Source organism: Mya arenaria, chromosome 7 (genome assembly GCF_026914265.1).
Source record: "Mya arenaria isolate MELC-2E11 chromosome 7, ASM2691426v1".
NCBI lineage: Eukaryota > Metazoa > Mollusca > Bivalvia > Myida > Myidae > Mya > Mya arenaria.
The window spans coordinates 59,249,237-59,269,514 of record NC_069128.1 but is presented as its reverse complement, the minus strand read 5'-3'; the positions used below and the strand labels follow the sequence as shown (position 1 = coordinate 59,269,514).

At 35.4% G+C, this 20,278-nt stretch overlaps 1 protein-coding gene across 2 annotated transcripts in view; it reads left to right on the top strand.

The window, feature by feature from the left end:
• LOC128240368 (titin-like) overlaps positions 1-20,278 on the top strand; it is a 332,344-nt gene that overhangs the window by 124,078 nt on the left and 187,988 nt on the right. For both annotated transcript variants that reach the window (XM_052956995.1, XM_052956996.1), the window contains 6 exons: positions 185-542; positions 930-6,335; positions 8,471-8,592; positions 9,166-9,271; positions 10,864-17,214; positions 19,332-19,397. In XM_052956995.1, coding sequence (XP_052812955.1) covers positions 185-542; positions 930-6,335; positions 8,471-8,592; positions 9,166-9,271; positions 10,864-17,214; positions 19,332-19,397 — 12,409 coding nt within the window. The remainder of the gene's footprint in view (positions 1-184; positions 543-929; positions 6,336-8,470; positions 8,593-9,165; positions 9,272-10,863; positions 17,215-19,331; positions 19,398-20,278) is intronic.

The following is a 20,278-nucleotide window of genomic DNA, read 5'->3' as shown; positions in this document are numbered from 1 at the left end:
GCATGTATAAACTAATTCTAATAGTTTGTGTTCACTGCAACCTTTACAATAAACCATTGGAAAAATAAAATAGACTGGCTTAAAATGACAAAGCTATAAGCTAACAGTTTTGTGAAATTGTCATGTCCTAAACAGGTTTAAATTGAATTAATTGACAAATTAATTTCTGTTAATTTATTTACAGCAGGTGCCCGAGGAGGTCCAGGAGACTCCTGTTGAAAGTCAGGAAGAGGTCACCCCCACCCAACCCACAGGTGAAGCCCCCACATTCATTACTGAAATCACAAAAATTACCGCCGAGCACGGTAAACCCGTGCAGTTCATCTGTATCATTACCGGCAACCCTAAACCCGTAGTTCGCTGGATTCTGGATGGGGAGTATATCCCTGAAGACTCCACGACCTACAAAGCTGAGATGCATCCAGATGGGAAGCACACGCTTTCGATCAAGGAAACGTTTCAAGAAGATGAGGGAGAATATACTGTAGAGGCAACCAACAATTTCGGAACCGTCCGTTCCACAGCCGAGCTTGTACTTGAAGGTGGGTGTCTTTTCCTGTTTTTTTTATCTTAATGGTGTACAATTCCCTTTAAAAAGAGTTTGTGAATGAATTGTATTTCTTTAGGTCTTGATTATATTTGGAGTCAAAATTAGCTTTGAAAATAATGTTCTTATTAGTTAGGAATTTGTCTTCATAATTTTAAGGTAATGCTCCATTTTTGTCACCAAAAAAAGATATGATTAAAACAATAGAACAATATTTGGAATAACGAGTGTGTACTATTTTATATGAAATAAGAGGTAAAAAATAGTCAATATGTACTTTGTCTAAGTTTTGTAGCCCAAATCCATATCCCTTATTTATTGCCCATGTTGTTTCCCTCAAGAGTCAAATAAATTATCCCTTTTTTCCACAATGCGCTATTAGTGGATGAAAATAAAGATAAACCAGACAGCGAACAGCCTGCTCATTATCCTGATGAAAAGGCTGCACCCATTGAGGAGATTTTTGTGGCTACTGATAAACTTCTTTCCGTTCCTCTTGATGAAATTGAGGAAGCTAGTGTAATAAGTGTTTCTCCATCAGTGGAATCCCTCGACCTTGAGGTTCCAGAAACTGTAACTGTAGAAATAGAAAAGGAAATATCTGTTGAATCTGGTAAGGATATTGCACAAGAGAAAAAAGAAGAAGTAAAAGAAGATGAAACAATACCAGAATTTAAACCAGTCATTGAAGAAACAATACCAGAAGAAAAGCCAGTTGTTGAAGAATTGGAAGAATCAGAGAGATCAGAAGAGTCAGAAGTGTCTGAGGATGAGTCAATTTCGGTTGAAGAAGTTATTGAAAAGCCAGATGAAACAGACATTCAAAAAGAAAAAGAACAGCCGAGCACCATGGAAGAAACAGAAGCCACAAGACCAACAAGAGAAACTGTTGTTATTGAAAAAGAGAACTTTGAACAACCTGGAACAAGGAAAACTGTTGAAATTGATATTGTGCAACCTGAGGACATTGGTGATTATATTACTGAAGTAACACTGGAAGAGAGATATGAAAAATCTCCAGAAGTAGAAGAAATAGATATTCATTCAAAAACTAAAGAAACTGTCAAAGAAATTGAGAAAGAAGAACCAGCTGAAAAGATTATACCAATCCGTGTTCTGGAAACTGTAAAGAGTTTTGATCAAGAATATGTCATTGAATATCCAACTGAAACAAAAACAACAGAAAGAGATGAAGAAGTTGAAGTAATTGTTCTGTCAGAAGGAGAAATCGATGAAGATGTTGAGGTTTCTGAGAAAGAAGAGACACATGTTACTGGTATTGATATTGAAGTGAAACCAAAAGATAAAAGATTGCCAGAAGAAGTATTCAGAGTTGAGATTGGGAAAGAGAAGATCCCTGAAGTAAGTCAAATAGATGTAGACATTGTACAAGATACAGTGACAGAGACAACAGAAGAAACAACAGAAAAAGTATCAGAAGTAGAAATAGAACAACGAGACCAAGACGTAGCAGAAATATCCTCTTATAAAGAGACAATAGACATTGATAGAGAACCTAAATACACAGAGGTTGAAATTGACATTTCAATGCCAAAGACGCAAAAAGTGGTAACTGTTACATCATCTGAAACAACTGAAACTGTGACAACAACAACTACTATGGAAGTTGAGGACACAGATGATCTCAATGTCACAGAGTTTGAATCTATCAAAGAGAAAGAAACAAGCTTAGAAATCATTGAAGAGAGGGAAGTTGATATCCCCGCACATGAAACAGTGGTAGAGTATCTTGAACAAATAGAAATGCCTAGAGTGGAAATTGATGTGATAGAACAACCAGAAGAACTGGTACTTAAATCAAAAGAACAGAAGACATTGACTGAAGAGCTTTTCCCAACTAAAGATATCTCTGTAAGTGAGATAACTAGTTTAAAAACTAAGGAAGAAATTGAAATAATGCCTGAGATTCAAACAACATTTACAGAGACTATTGAAATTGAAGAAACATCTAAAGAAGATGAAATTGAAATCACTGCAGAAATGGAAGATACATACCTTGAAACCACAGAAGTGGTAAAACATAAAACTACGGAAGAGGTTGACATTGATATAAAGCCTGAGACAGAAACAACCTTTACAGAGACAATTAAAATTGAGAAAGACAAGCCTAAACATGAAGAGGTCATTGTAGAAATAAAACCAACTGAGGAAGAAGAGAAAAGACCTGGTGTCAAAGTTGAAATCATTCCGGCAGTTACCGAAGAGGAAAAGGCGGTATTCACTGAAACAATTGAAATTGAACAGGACACACCTAAAACTGAACAAGTTGAAATTGAAATAAGACCTGAAATCCAAGAGACCTCTACATTTATTGAAACCACAGAAGTAGTTCAAGATATAACTACAGAAGAAATAGATGTAGAGATTAAGCTTGAGACAGAGACAACCTTTGTTGAGACAATTGAAATTGAAGAAGAAAAACCTAAACATGAAGAGGTCATGGTAGAAATAAAACCAACACCTTCCGAAGATGTGCCAACAAAGGTAACAGTTGAAATTGATGTCAGAAAAGGATCAGTCCCTCAGCTTGTTCCATTAACAGAAGAGCTTCCTTTGTCATATGAAGAAACAGTGACAGAAATCATTGAGGAAACACCATCTGACATTGCAAGAGAAGAGACTGTTGTGCAAAGGAGGGAGTCTGTTGTAACAGAAATGGTTTCAGTTGAAGAAATGAAGCCAGAGGAAGAAAAACCAACTGAGGAAGAAGAGAAAATACCTGAAGTCGAAGTTGAAATCATTCCGGCAGTTACCGAAGAGGAGAAGACGGTATTCACTGAAACAATTGAAATTGAACAGGACACATGTAAAACGGAACAAGTTGAAATTGAAATAAGACCTGAAATCCAAGAGACCTCTACATTTATTGAAACCACAGAAGTAGTTCAAGATATAACTACAGAAGAAATAGATGTAGAGATTAAGCCTGAGACAGAGACAACCTTTGTTGAGACAATTGAAATTGAAGAAGAAAAGCCTACACATGAGGAGGTCATAGTAGAAATAAAATCAACACCTTCCGAAGATGTGCCATCAAAGGTAACAGTTGAAATTGATGTCAGAAAAGGATCAGTCCCTCAGCTTGTTCCATTAACAGAAGAGCTTCCTTTGTCATATGAAGAAACAGTTACAGAAATCATTGAGGAAACACCATCTGACATTGCAAGAGAAGAGACTGTTGTGCAAAGGAGGGAGTCTGCTGTAACAGAAATGGTTTCAGTTGAAGAAACGAAGCCAGAGGAAGAAAAACCAACTGAGGAAGAAGAGAAAAGACCTGAAGTCGAAGTTGAAATCATTCCGACAGTTACTGAAGAGGAGAAGATGGTATTCACTGAAACATTTGAAATTGAACAGGACACACCTAAAACTGAACAAGTTGAAATTGAAATAAGACCTGAAATCCAAGAGACCTCTACATTTATTGAAACCACAGAAGTAGTTCAAGATATAACTACAGAAGAAATAGATGTAGAGATTAAGCCTGAGACAGAGACAACCTTTGTTGAGACAATTGAAATTGAAGAAGAAAAGCCTACACATGAAGAGGTCATAGTAGAAATAAAACCAACACCTTCCGAAGATGTGCCAACAAAGGTAACAGTTGAAATTGATGTCAGAAAAGGATCAGTCCCTCAGCTTGTTCCATTAACAGAAGAGTTTCCTTTGTCATATGAAGAAACAGTGACAGAAATCATTGAGGAAACACCATCTGACATTGCAAGAGAAGAGACTGTTGTGCTAAGGAGGGAGTCTGTTGTAACAGAAATGGTTTCAGTTGAAGAATTGAAGCCAGAGGAAGAAAAACCAACTGAGGAAGAAGAGAAAATACCTGAAGTCGAAGTTGAAATCATTCCGGCAGTTACCGAAGAGGAGAAGACGGTATTCACTGAAACAATTGAAATTGAACAGGACACACCTAAAACTGAACAAGTTGAAATTGAAATAAGACCTGAAATCCAAGAGACCTCTACATTTATTGAAACCACAGAAGTAGTTCAAGATATAACTACAGAAGAAATAGATGTAGAGATTAAGCCTGAGACAGAGACAACCTTTGTTGAGACAATTGAAATTGAAGAAGAAAAGCCTACACATGAAGAGGTCATAGTAGAAATAAAACCAACACCTTCCAAAGATGTGCCATCAAAGGTAACAGTTGAAATTGATGTCAGAAAAGGATCAGTCCCTCAGCTTGTTCCATTAACAGAAGAGCTTCCTTTGTCATATGAAGAAACAGTGACAGAAATCATTGAGGAAACACCATCTGACATTGCAAGAGAAGAGACTGTTGTGCAAAGGAGGGAGTCTGTTGTAACAGAAATGGTTTCAGTTGAAGAAATGAAGCCAGAGGAAGAAAAACCAACTGAGGAAGAAGAGAAAAGACCTGGTGTCGAAGTTGAAATCATTCCGGCAGTTACCGAAGAGGAGAAGACGGTATTCACTGAAACAATTGAAATTGAACAGGACAAACCTAAAACTGAACAAGTTGAAATTGAAATAAGACCTGAAATCCAAGAGACCTCTACATTTATTGAAACCACAGAAGTAGTTCAAGATATAACTACAGAAGAAATAGATGTAGAGATTAAGCCTGAGACAGAGACAACCTTTGTTGAGACAATTGAAATTGAAGAAGAAAAGCCTACACATGAGGAGGTCATAGTAGAAATAAAACCAACACCTTCCGAAGATGTGCCATCAAAGGTAACAGTTGAAATTGATGTCAGAAAAGGATCAGTCCCTCAGCTTGTTCCATTAACAGAAGAGCTTCCTTTGTCATATGAAGAAACAGTTACAGAAATTATTGAGGAAACACCATCTGACATTGCAAGAGAAGAGACTGTTGTGCAAAGGAGGGAGTCTGTTGTAACAGAAATGGTTTCAGTTGAAGAAACGAAGCCAGAGGAAGAAAAACCAACTGAGGAAGAAGAGAAAAGACCTGAAGTTGAAATCATTCCGGCAGTTACTGAAGAGGAGAAGATGGTATTCACTGAAACATTTGAAATTGAACAGGACAAACCTAAAACTGAACAAGTTGAAATTGAAATAAGACCTGAAATTAAAGAGACCTCTACATTTATTGAAACCACAGAAGTAGTTCAAGATATAACTACAGAAGAAATAGATGTAGAGATTAAGCCTGAGACAGAGACAACCTTTGTTGAGACAATTGAAATTGAAGAAGAAAAGCCTAAACATGAGGAGGTCATAGTAGAAATAAAATCAACACCTTCCGAAGATGTGCCATCAAAGGTAACAGTTGAAATTGATGTCAGAAAAGGATCAGTCCCTCAGCTTGTTCCATTAACAGAAGAGCTTCCTTTGTCATATGAAGAAACAGTTACAGAAATCATTGAGGAAACACCATCTGACATTGCAAGAGAAGAGACTGTTGTGCAAAGGAGGGAGTCTGTTGTAACAGAAATGGTTTCAGTTGAAGAAATGAAGCCAGAGGAAGAAAAACCAACTGAGGAAGAAGAGAGAAAACCTGAAGTTGAAATTGAGACCCAACCTGAAGTTACAGAAGAAGTTAAAGAAGTGCAGGATGTTGTAAAAGAGAAAGCAATTGAAATAGAAGAAGACAAACCTAAAGTTGAAGTAATTCCTTTGGTTGCGAAGGAATATGCCTTACCAGATATCACTGCAGATATTTCTGAAATTACCAAAGAAGAAATTGAAACTTTAAAACCTGATATTGAAGAAATTAAGCCACAGGAACTCCAAAATGTGAGCCTTGAAGTCATGGAAATGGCGAAAGAGGACACAGGTACAGGAGTTGTTAGAGCAGCTAAATTACTTGGAAATTTATTCTTTGCTTTCTAGCCTGACTCAGCCTTTTTTTGAGTGTTTTAGTGTCCTTTTTTTATAGTTAATGGACTGTTTCTCAGATTTGTTTTTCTTTAATTTTCATACAGACATATTTTATATTGTTTGATTAAGCTTTGCCTATACTTGGTACTCTTGAAAGATCATTTTTTCTTTCCTTTTTTGGCTTTTTTATTCTTGTCTGACATTCAAAGTGTACATTTTATATGCTAATAATTATTTCAAAGACATTTATGTTGCATATTTATCAAAATCATTCACAATGAGTCAGGCTAGGGAGTAAACACATAACAAAACTTGCAAGCTGCTTTTGAATGGTGAAATTATTTTGCGCTACTACAAAAATTATGAATTTACCAGTTTTGCTAGAAAAAACCTTTGAATGCCAGCAGTACGCTCTACTGACTTGTAGACAAATATAGGAGTGGATCAGTGTTGCCTGTGTCTGACATATTTTAAAGGCACACAATATAGATTGATGCAAACATTTTTTTTATTTTTTTTAATGCATTTATAATCATGTTTAACTCATTTGACTTGAATGATAAGAACAAAAAAGACATATGATTTAGGTATAGATAAAAAAAAAATTTAGCCTTTTTTTTTTGAATCAGTAACTTTTGGGCCAAAAATTCTCCAGTTAAAATAGCGCCAAAATTTCGCTTACAATTTTTTCTATGTACCTAAATCATATGGATCTTTTGTTTAAATCATTAAAGTCAAACAAGTTATACACGAAAATGCATTCAAATAAAAAAAGATTGTTTTTGCATCAAACAATATTGCGCGCCTTTAATACCTGTTCTATGTCATTGGCTAACACAGAAAGAAGCAGTTCTTTCTTAGCTGGCATTATGACTTACTTACTTACTACATTGCCTAGCGGAAAATTATTTGCAAATGGTTACATTCAAACATTGACGGAATGGTTTTGGAAGCTTTGTGCACTGCTCTGTTTGATGAATGCACATGCTAGGAATTAATTCCTCTGTATATATAACTATGTGTTAATGAATCAACATTGTTTTGACCACAATAATATACTAATGTAAACCATTGTCCATACCTTTTACTCAAACTAAAGAATCTTTTTACCATAACAGTAGCAAATATTTATGTCATATAATATGTTTGTGAAGTGTTATTCTCCCTTGTATGTTATATGTTGTTTCGTGTAGTATTATGTTATGTAGAATAAGCTTTCAAAGCGGTACTTTTTTTTACAGGTAATAAATAACACCATTAAAATCTAATAGTTTTCATGATAAAGTATATTGGCTAGCATGGCAGAGAAATAAAGGCTATTTTGAGCGCGTGAAAGAGCATGGCTAGAATTAATTGTAAATGTCATTAAATGGAAAAAAAGATACGCTCAAGATCATTTTTATATGTAAGCAATGGTATTGTATGAAACTTGAACACATATTTGGTGAATCTGGTGGATAAAATTTCAGTATTTCTGTAGAACTGTATTTGAGCCATTTGTATTTGTTGAATGCATGTGCCTTTGTCTGTTGTTACTTGTGAAATAAAAACCTGCCTTTATAGAAACTAGCCTTTAAGTTGGAAAGTAAAGCATCAACTCATAAATATAGTGAGTCAGTAAAACAGCTGAACCCATTTAAAATAAACAAAATGCAATCATGCAAATATTAAACATAAATCTAGACCTAATTTCCCGAAACTTCTTAAGCTTTACGGGCTTAGGTAGCTTATTTCATTTAGCCAAAATAATACTTAAATCTGATTTTGATAAATGACAGATAGTTTTTTTTGTGATTTTCAAATAGAATACTCCTACTTTCAGTCTAAAAACTCTTAAATAAGTAAATTTGACACAAATTATAGAAAAACAAGAGTAGTGAGCTTAGCGTAATCCTGTTATAAGGGACTTGAGAAGTTTGAGAATTTGGGGCCTGGACCTCTTGTTTGTTTGTACATTTTAAATCTCTTATTTTGATTCCATTTATAGGAACATTGTTTTTCTAGTCTCTATACAAGGGCAGGTTTAAACATTTATTTTTTAACAAGTATGATCAAAAACGTATACTTAAACTTTGACTTAACAATTTGCAGTACCTGAAGACCAAGTTGTTCGAGCTGAAACCACGGTAACAGTTGAAGAAACACCAAGTGAACAGGTCACCACAGAAATCAGCCTAGATGTTCAGAAACCTGAAGAGATGGCTGAGTTTGAGGTATAAACTTTGAGACAATATGTTGGTGTGTTAAACCCATCTGCATGACATTTTTGTTTATATGCACCACCTTATCATCAGTTGACTTTGAGTTAATTGTTTAGAAATTTGTTAAGGTTAACAACGTTGTTAACATCATCATTGTTAACTTTCAAACCTTTACTTCTCTGGAAGTTAAATGGATAGACTTGTGACCTGCCGTATTTCTATTAAGATTTGAAACAATTGTTAGAGCTTTATTTGTTAATACTTAGAAAGAGTAGCACATCATTAATTTGTTCACGTTTAAAAGTTAACAACGATTTGGTTAATCAATTTGTTACCTTTAAAAAGTTCTGAACAATTGGCGCAATATTTTTACCTCATGATCTAAGAGGGTTATAAGAATTATTGTGAGGTGAGCCCATATGCTTAATCTGACATGGCACAGCTGAACCTAACAGAATTTACACCATGTAGTTAAATACTGCAAGTTTATAGATAAGATGTTAAAATTGAACTACCAATTGAATAGTGATCTTTGCACACAAACTCTACTAAACATGGTATTCATTTGTACATTGATTTCTTCAGATATCAATTGACACAGAAGAAATTTCTCTGGATAAGAAACCAACAGAAGATGAGGAAGTTTCATTCAGTCTTCAATTGGAAGATTCCACTCCAAAACCTACACAAGGTAAGGCAGCATGGTTTTACCTCTTATCTGTATAATATAAGTGTAATGGGTATATGTTATCCTCCCCAGAAAAACCTGCAGAGTTATCTGTTGAAACAGATGTTGTAGCCCTGTTTAACACCAATCTTCCATGGTCCCCTTATATATATATAAATAGGCTGTTTCCCCTCTTTCTGTATAATAGATGAATCCATTACCACAACAAGCAGAAATAGGTCTTACAGTTCATATGATGTAAACAGAAAATATGACGTCATAGTTTGCTATGAATGCTAATGGAATAGTGGCACCTATGGGGGTCACCTTTAGCTCACATTTAGAAGGCAAAAGATAATTTAAAGAGTATTTATTGTTCTTATTGTTTAAAAAAAATGTACAAAACGCTAAAAATGGCAATTTCAAAAAATGAAAATAATAAGACTCCTTTCTGCTTGTTACGTCCGATTGTTATGGGTATATACTATTACATATTATGTAATCCTGACCATAAATACACACGCACACATGTACTGTAGCCTTGTTATACACCTTAACCTTTTACTTCTGAAAAATGTACAAAAGTCACTTTTTTCTTAATTTTATGTTCTCCTAGATTTGATGAAACAAAAATGTCAAAAACGAAGTATCAAGGTATTTTTTAAGGATATGATAAATTTAGTGCAAAACAGGAACCAACGCTAATTGGTTCCCTTTACTATGTGGATTTTCTATGAAAGAAAAAAGCTATAGGAGATGCAATGTTTTAAATCTTATTGGCTGTCATCATACGCATCTTTGTTAGTTAAAAACGTAACTTTTGTACACTTTAGGTCAACATTTATTGTAGTTAATCTATTTTTTTTTATATATACACATGTAATCTTTAACTGAATGTTAGATAATAATCAGATTAGAGTTGTTTTTATCAATCTTTATATATCTTCATAGTCAGTGTGTTTATACCTCATGATAAATTGTGCCATAAATGCTACAATATTTTGCTTTAAAGGAAGACTTTAAACAAAGATAACTTGACAATTTCCTCGCCATATTAAACGAAATAGCGCAGTCTACACCGATTATAGAGCCCCGCTTTCGGTGTTTTACAACTGGTAAGAGTTTAGTTTCTGAAAATACTTTGACAAACATTTTCACAAAACCACCGCTTCATGGACCACTGTGAAAACATTAGTTAGGGAACAGGTTTGTTGAAGTGTTTGAGGAAACTAATCACCTAATCAAACTCCGGTAATAAAACAAAGCCTGGGCTCTATAAGTGGCATAGGCTGCCCTTGGTTTCATTTAAAATGGTGAAGAAAAAGAAAAGTTATATTTGGTTTAAGTCTCCATTTTAAACAAAATGTAGCCTTCCAACATAGCATATATTACGTAATTTATCACATAGTATACACACACTGATAGTTTAGAGGTAGTAAAATTATAGTTTTTCTTCTAATATATCGTAATAAATTTTGTTTATCTAGTAAACAAATTTATGACATTATCAGTTGTAGTGCAAAGTATACCTTCCTTATAGTAACAATAATCTTACACAGATAATTTGTATACTTGGTCTTAGAATAATTCAGAAATGTTTCTTTTCCTAACTGAAGAAATGTCTTCAGTTGAAATTGGAATGATGCCTCTGGACGAATCCGTTGAAATCGCAGACATTCCTCATGAAATGCCGCTTACTTCTGTAACTGAAATTAGCGATAAGCAAGTAATCAGTGATCAGACTCCACACCTAACAGAGGAAACCATTGAAGAAGAAAAGAAACCATCAGAAGTTGCTGTTACTGAGATGGAAGTTGAGATGGATGTCACACCTAAGGTTGAAGAGGTTTCAAAGAAGACTGTTGAAATTGACATGAAACCCAAAGTTGAAACTGAGGTTTCTTTTGAAGTTGAGAAACCATCAGAAGTCACTGTGACTGACATTGAAGTTGAGATGGATGTTACACCTAAGGTTGAAGAGGTTTCAAAGGAGACTGTTGAAATTGACATTAAACCCAAAGTTGAAACTGAGGTTTCAATTGAAGCAGAGAAACCATCAGAGGTCACTGTTACTGATATTGAAGTTGAGATGGATATTACACCAAAGATTGAAGATGTTTCAAAGGAGACTGTTGAAATTGAAATGAAACCCAAAGTTGAGACTGAGGTTTCTTTTGAAGTTGAAAAGCCATCAGAAGTCACTGTGACTGACATTGAAGCTGAAATGGATGTTACACCTAAGGTTGAAGAAGTTACAAAAGAAACTGTTGAAATTGAAATAAAACCCAAAGTTGAAACTGAGGTCTCAATTGAAGCTGAGAAACCATCAGAAGTAACCATTACTGAGATTGAAGCTGAAATGGATGTTACACCAAAGGTTGAAGAGGTTTCAAAGGAGACAGTTGAAATTGAAATGAAACCCAAAGTTGAAACTGAGGTCTCAATTGAAGCTGAGAAACCATCAGAAGTAACCATTACTGAGATTGAAGCTGAAATGGATGTTACACCTAAGGTTGAAGAAGTTACAAAAGAGACTGTTGAAATTGAAATGAAACCCAAAGTTGAAACTGAGGTTTCAATTGAAGCAGAGAAACCATCAGAGGTTACTGTTACTGATATTGAAGCTGAAATGGATGTTACACCTAAGGTTGAAGAAGTTACAAAAGAAACTGTTGAAATTGAAATGAAACCCAAAGTTGAAACTGAGGTCTCAATTGAAGCTGAGAAACCATCAGAAGTAACCATTACTGAGATTGAAGCTGAAATGGATGTTACACCTAAGGTTGAAGAAGTTACAAAAGAGATTGTTGAAATTGAAATGAAACCCAAAGTTGAAACTGAGGTTTCAATTGAAGCAGAGAAACCATCAGAGATAACTGTTACTGATATTGAAGTTGAGATGGATGTTACACCAAAGATTGAAGATGTTTCAAAGGAGACTGTTGAAATTGAAATGAAACCCAAAGTTGAGACTGAGGTTTCTTTTGAAGTTGAGAAACCATCAGAATTCACTGTGACTGAGATTGAAGCTGAAATGGATGTTACACCTAAGGTTGAAGAAGTTACAAAAGAAACTGTTGAAATTGAAATGAAACCCAAAGTTGAAACTGAGGTCTCAATTGAAGCTGAGAAACCATCAGAAGTCACCATTACTGAGATTGAAGTTGAGATGGATGTTACACCTAAGGTTGAAGAAGTTACTAAAGAGACTGTTGAAATTGAAATGAAACCCAAAGTTGAAACTGAGGTTTCAATTGAAGCAGAGAAACCATCAGAGGTCACTGTTACTGATATTGAAGTTGAGATGGATGTTACACCAAAGATTGAAGAGGTTTCAAAGGAGACAGTTCAAATTGAAATGAAACCCAAAGTAGAGACTGAGGTTTCTTTTGAAGTTGAGAAACCATCAGAAGTCACTGTGACTGACATCGAAGCTGAAATGGATGTTACACCTAAGGTTGAAGAAGTTACAAAAGAAACTGTTGAAATTGAAATGAAACCCAAAGTTGAAACTGAGGTCTCAATTGAAGCTGAGAAACCATCAGAAGTAACCATTACTGAGATTGAAGCTGAAATGGATGTTACACCTAAGGTTGAAGAAGTTACTAAAGAGACTGTTGAAATTGAAATGAAACCCAAAGTTGAAACTGAGGTTTCAATTGAAGCAGAGAAACCATCAGAGGTCACTGTTACTGATATTGAAGTTGAGATGGATGTTACACCAAAGATTGAAGAGGTTTCAAAGGAGACAGTTGAAATTGAAATGAAACCCAAAGTAGAGACTGAGGTTTCTTTTGAAGTTGAGAAACCATCAGAAGTCACTGTGACTGACATCGAAGCTGAAATGGATGTTACACCTAAGGTTGAAGAAGTTACAAAAGAAACTGTTGAAATTGAAATGAAACCCAAAGTTGAAACTGAGGTCTCAATTGAAGCTGAGAAACCATCAGAAGTAACCATTACTGAGATTGAAGCTGAAATGGATGTTACACCTAAGGTTGAAGAAGTTACTAAAGAGACTGTTGAAATTGAAATGAAACCCAAAGTTGAAACTGAGGTTTCAATTGAAGCAGAGAAACCATCAGAGGTCACTGTTACTGATATTGAAGTTGAGATGGATGTTACACCAAAGATTGAAGAGGTTTCAAAGGAGACAGTTCAAATTGAAATGAAACCCAAAGTAGAGACTGAGGTTTCTTTTGAAGTTGAGAAACCATCAGAAGTCACTGTGACTGACATCGAAGCTGAAATGGATGTTACACCTAAGGTTGAAGAAGTTATAAAAGAAACTGTTGAAATTGAAATGAAACCCAAAGTTGAAACTGAGGTCTCAATTGAAGCTGAGAAACCATCAGAAGTCACCATTACTGAGATTGAAGCTGAAATGGATGTTACACCTAAGGTTGAAGAAGTTACAAAAGAGACTGTTGAAATTGAAAGGAAACCCAAAGTTGAAACTGAGGTTTCAATTGAAGCAGAGAAAACATCAGAGGTCATTGTTACTGATATTGAAGTTGAGATGGATGTAACACCAAAGATTGAAGAGGTGTCAAAGGAGACTGTTGAAATTGAAATGAAACCCAAAGTTGAGACTGAGGTTTCTTTTGAAGTTGAGAAACCATCAGAAGTCACTGTGACTGACATTGAAGCTGAAATGGATGTTACACCTAAGGTTGAAGAAGTTACAAAAGAAACTGTTGAAATTGAAATGAAACCCAAAGTTGAAACTGAGGTCTCAATTGAAGCTGAGAAACCATCAGAAGTCACCATTACTGAGATTGAAGTTGAGAAAGATGTTACACCTAAGGTTGAAGAGATTTCAAAGGAGACTGTTGAAATTGACATGAAACCCAAAGTTGAGACTGAGGTTTCTTTTGAAGTTGAGAAACCATCAGAAGTCACCGTGACTGACATTGAAGCTGAAATGGATGTTACACCTAAGGTTGAAGAAGTAACAAAAGAAACTGTTGTAATTGAAATGAAACCCAAAGTTGAAACTGAGGTCTCAATTGAAGCTGAGAAACCATCAGAAGTCACCATTACTGAGATTGAAGTTGAGATGGATGTAACACCTAAGGTTGAAGAAGTTACTAAAGAGACTGTTGAAATTGAAATGAAACCCAAAGTTGAAACTGAGGTTTCAATTGAAGCAGAGAAACCATCAGAGGTCACTGTTACTGATATTGAAGTTGAGATGGATGTTACACCAAAGATTGAAGAGGTTTCAAAGGAGACAGTTGAAATTGAAATGAAACCCAAAGTAGAGACTGAGGTTTCTTTTGAAGTTGAGAAACCATCAGAAGTCACTGTGACTGACATCGAAGCTGAAATGGATGTTACACCTAAGGTTGAAGAAGTTACAAAAGAAACTGTTGAAATTGAAATGAAACCCAAAGTTGAAACTGAGGTCTCAATTGAATCTGAGAAACCATCAGAAGTCACTGTTACTGAAATTGAAGTTGAGAAAGATGTTACACCTAAGGTTGAAGAGATTTCAAAGGAGACTGTTGAAATTGACATGAAACCCAAAGTTGAGACTGAGGTTTCTTTTGAAGTTGAGAAACCATCAGAAGTCACCGTGACTGACATTGAAGCTGAAATGGATGTTACACCTAAGGTTGAAGAAGTAACAAAAGAAACTGTTGTAATTGAAATGAAACCCAAACTTGAAACTGAGGTCTCAATTGAAGCTGAGAAACCATCAGAAGTCACCATTACTGAGATTGAAGTTGAGATGGATGTAACACCTAAGGTTGAAGAAGTTACTAAAGAGACTGTTGAAATTGAAATGAAACCCAAAGTTGAAACTGAGGTTTCAATTGAAGCTGAGAAACCATCAGAGGTCACTGTTACTGATATTGAAGTTGAGATGGATGTTACACCAAAGATTGAAGAGGTTTCAAAGGAGACTGTTGAAATTGAAATGAAACCCAAAGTAGAGACTGAGGTTTCTTTTGAAGTTGAGAAACCATCAGAAGTCACTGTGACTGACATCGAAGCTGAAATGGATGTTACACCTAAGGTTGAAGAAGTTACAAAAGAAACTGTTGAAATTGAAATGAAATCCAAAGTTGAAACTGAGGTCTCAATTGAAGCTGAGAAACCATCTGAAGCCACTGTTACTGAAATTGAAGTTGAGAAAGATGTTACACCTAAGGTTGAAGAGATTTCAAAGGAGACTGTTGAAATCGACATGAAACCCAAAGTTGAGACTGAGGTTTCTTTTGAAATTGAGAAACCATCAGAAGTCACTTTGACTGACATTGAAGCTGAAATGGATGTTACACCTAAGGTTGAAGAAGTAACAAAAGAGACTGTTGAAATTAAAATGAAACCCAAAGTTGAAACTGAGGTCTCAATTGAAGCTGAGAAACCATCAGAAGTCACCATTACTGAGATTGAAGCTGATATGGATGTTACACCAAAGGTTGAAGAAGTTACAAAAGAGACTGTTGAAATTGAAAGGAAACCCAAAGTTGAAACTGAGGTTTCAATTGAAGCAGAGAAACCATCAGAGGTCACTGTTACTGATATTGAAGTTGAGATGGATGTTACACCAAAGATTGAAGAGGTGTCAAAGGAGACTGTTGAAATTGAAATGAAACCCAAAGTTGAGACTGAGGTTTCTTTTGAAGTTGAGAAACCATCAGAAGTCACTGTGACTGACATTGAAGCTGAAATGGATGTTACACCTAAGGTTGAAGAAGTTACAAAAGAAACTGTTGAAATTGAAATGAAACCCAAAGTTGAAACTGAGGTCTCAATTGAATCTGAGAAACCATCAGAGGTCATTGTTACTGATATCGAAGTTGAGATGGATGTTACACCAAAGATTGAAGAGGTGTCAAAGGAGACTGTTGAAATTGAAATGAAACCCAAAGTTGAGACTGAGGTTTCTTTTGAAGCAGAGAAACCATCAGAAGTCACCGTGACTGACATTGAAGCTGAAATGGATGTTACACCTAAGGTTGAAGAAGTTACAAAAGAAACTGTTGAAATTGAAATGAAACCCAAAGTTGAAACTGAGGTCTCAATTGAAGCTGGGAAACCATCAGAAGTCACCATTACTGAGTTTGAAGCTGAAATGGATGTTACACCTAAGGTTGAAGAAGTTGCAAAAGAGACTGTTGAAATTGAAATGAAACCCAAAGTTGAAACTGAGGTTTCAATTGAAGCAGAGAAACCATTTGAGGTCACTGTTACTGATATTGAAGTTGAGATGGATGTAACACCAAAGATTGAAGAGGTGTCAAAGGAGACTGTTGAAATTGAAATGAAACCCAAAGTTGAGACTGAGGTTTCTTTTGAAGCTGAGAAACCATCAGAAGTCACCGTGACTGACATTGAAGCTGAAATGGATGTTACACCTAAGGTTGAAGAAGTTACAAAAGAAACTGTTGAAATTGAAATGAAACCCAAAGTTAAAACTGAGGTTTCAATTGAAGCTGAGAAGCCATCAGAAGTCACCATTACTGAGATTGAAGTTGAGATGGATGTTACACCTAAGGTTGAAGAGGTTACAAAAGAGACTGTTGAAATTGAAACAAAACCCAAAGTTGAATCTGAAGTTCTAAAAAAAGCTGAGATGCCATCAGAAGTCACTGTTACTGAAATTGAAATTGAGAAGGATGCTACTCCTCAAGTTGAAGAAGTGTCAATGGAGATAGTTAAAATTGAAAGTAAACCAGAAGATGTATCCCCCATTGTTGAAGAATCTTTGATACTATCAGCTGATATCCCTGTGAAAGATAAGGAAGAATCTGGTGTGGATGTCATGATCACTGATCTTTCCATATCAAAACCAAGCTATTCTGTGTCAGAAATTTCTGAAGAAGTTGGTTTTGATGAAACTGAAATTGATATTGGCAAAATTGGTGAGGTTCGAAAAACCAAACTTGGTGTTGAAATTGTTTATGAGAGTGGCTCTGAAGAGGAAATGTCTGCTGATTTCTCTATCCCTGATTCAGGTACATATTTCCAGCATGCTGAATTTGGCATGAACTGTTATCCAAGTTTTGCATGAAATTTTCATACATGTGAAATCTATGCACTGAATAGATTTTGAGGCTTTAGGTGGAATTTAATTTCAATAGAATAAAGGTTTTGTCTAAAAGAAATAATGTAGGTCTTTTGACTGATATGCCTTTCATTAAATCAGCACAAGATGGACTTAACTCCTGCTAATTTTATTTGAAGTTCTATTTGTTTTTTGTTGATTAGTCTCAGTGGAGTAGATATTGGTCAGGCTATTTTTTAAAATTCATTAAATTCTTTTCTTTTGGAAAGTAGTTACCTCAGTGTCATATTATAACCAGTCTTAGATTGTTAGTGCTTAAACTGGTTAAACTTGTTTAAAGACTTACACTCCCAACGATCCGTCACATTTACTTGAAATTTACTTACCGTACTTGCCCTTAAAGATGGGCCTGTGCTCATAACTGTTCATACTCTAGCACAGAAATTCTTGTCCTAATTTGTCAGTAAAAGTTGGTAGTGATTAATTGTTACTATAGGTACAGATTTACGGAAATGACATCAACCAGTGGGGTGTCAACAAAATGGTGACCGATATAATACTTTACGAGATTGCTAGTCCAAGCTTCTTAGACCTTTGGTTATAATTCTCCCAGGTAGATGATAGCCAAACTCAACAGAAAATCCAAATCGTAACTCATCAGAGTTGAGTCAACAGAGGACAAATCAATAGCGAAACCTGACAGCATTGTGGCTGAAATTAAGCCACGCTTATATTCCAATACATTGGAAGGCATCACTTTTTAAAACTTATATTGTGTTAAACCAATACTTTATAAAATAATCAGTTTTAATAATTGTTAAAAGCAACCTTTACATCCAAGTTTTAACTACATATCCAAATCCACCGTTGTTAACAAATCAACCATTGTTATGGCTGTAGCTTTTCAAAAGGCAGTTACCCATGACCCTGTATTTGCCCAAAATCAGTAACATAAAAGGGCAATAACCCAGTCATTGAAACCACCAATAAGAGATCCTCAGTGCATCTTTTAATGTAATTGTGCATCTATAAGGTCAAATAATGAAATAGAGTATTGCATTAAATTTAGAATTTATGATCACGAAACTTCTTTCAAATGCAGACAATTGTTCTCAATGGCATGTGTAGTGCTTCCTGTAGTTGTGTTCAGTTCATTTATCAATAACACAATTATGTACATTCTGTTGGTTTCTTTTCGTAGGTTTAGGTTTTCAAAGAACTTAAATGCTAACAATAAACACTAAATTTTGATGTGATATCTGTTGAAGGTTTTTTAATTGCACTCTTAAGCAATTCTTGTGGCCAACGCTGGAATTAGTTACATTGGCTTTTTGAAGCTATATTTTTGTGGCATATAACCAAGTGAAATTATTGGCTATTTGTTACAATGTGAAGGCTTTCAGTGATGTAGTAGTGTTTGTGTGTATGGCTGAACGTAGGCTGCTCAAATATTGCAATTACTTGTATAATAATTTAAAAAAAATCAGATTTAAACTAGTTCTATTTGAATAAGTTGATTTAAAGTCACTTTAAAGTCTTAAATTGTGTACAAAGATATTTTATTTTATTTTTAAAAAGTAAAGAAATTGTGACAAATATGGTGCAGATTACTTTTCTATATCAAGGATGTCCAGGGTATTGATATATTGGGTCAGTTTTTTAAATGAGTTTTTCCAGCTTTTGAACCAGGATTTTATGTACATTCTACATCAGCAGACTGGGACCATTTCCTCATTTTATTTACATAATATGTTCCTTATTACCTTTCATTTAATGAATGATACAGTTTGTCTATATAATGTGTGACATATGAATACAACAAGAGTTGATTTAGACTTTTGTAGACCTTTTACATTGTGTTATTTACAGAAAATATACAAAAAGTACATATCCCTAGATTCATCAAATTGTCTACCTCTTGGTCTTGGCTGTTAGTTCTGTATCAAACGCTGATTGATAAGATGAGTTTACACGATGTACATTATATATGTATGGCACTATAACATGCATTATATCTCTATATATGCTACATATATCTAATACACGCTTCCCCATGTAACCCTGCAGGTTCAGAGGTACAGGAGGAAGTCACCATCGACACTGAGTTACTCTCTGAGAAGGAGAAACAAGTTGGTATGTAATCATGGCAACATTCCTCCCTGAAGTAGATATGCCTCAATCCAAACACCACTCAAACACATGTATTAACACACCACTCATACACACATATGGACACACCACTCATACACACATATGGACACACCACTCATACACACATATGCACACACCACTCATACACACATATGGACATACCACTCATACACACATATGGACACACCACTCATACACACATATGGACACACCACTCATACACACATATGGACACACCACTCATACACACATATGGACACACCACTCATACACACATATGGACACACCACTCATACACACATATGGACACACCACTCATACACACATATGGACACACCACTAATACATACATATGGACACACCACTCATACACACATGCACACACCACTCATACACACATATGGACACACCACTCATACACATATATGGACACACCACTCATACACACATATGCACACACCACTCATACAAACATATGCACACACCACTCATACAAACATATGCACACACCACTCATACACACATATGCACACACCACTCATACACACATATGGACATACCACTCATACACACATATGGACACACCACTCATACACACATATGGACACACCACTCATACACACATATGGAAACACCACTCATACACACATATGGACATACCACTCATACACACATATGGACACACCACTCATACACACATATGGAAACACCACTCAATGCACCATGCAATCCTCGTGTCCTCACCCTTGAGTTACTGGTGCAACAAGGAGCTAGCGTTATGATATTCATACCTGTGTTGGAATTATTATTTTCACAGGTTTTTGTTTTCAGATTGTCTTGGGCAAAATAAAAAGAAGATTGTC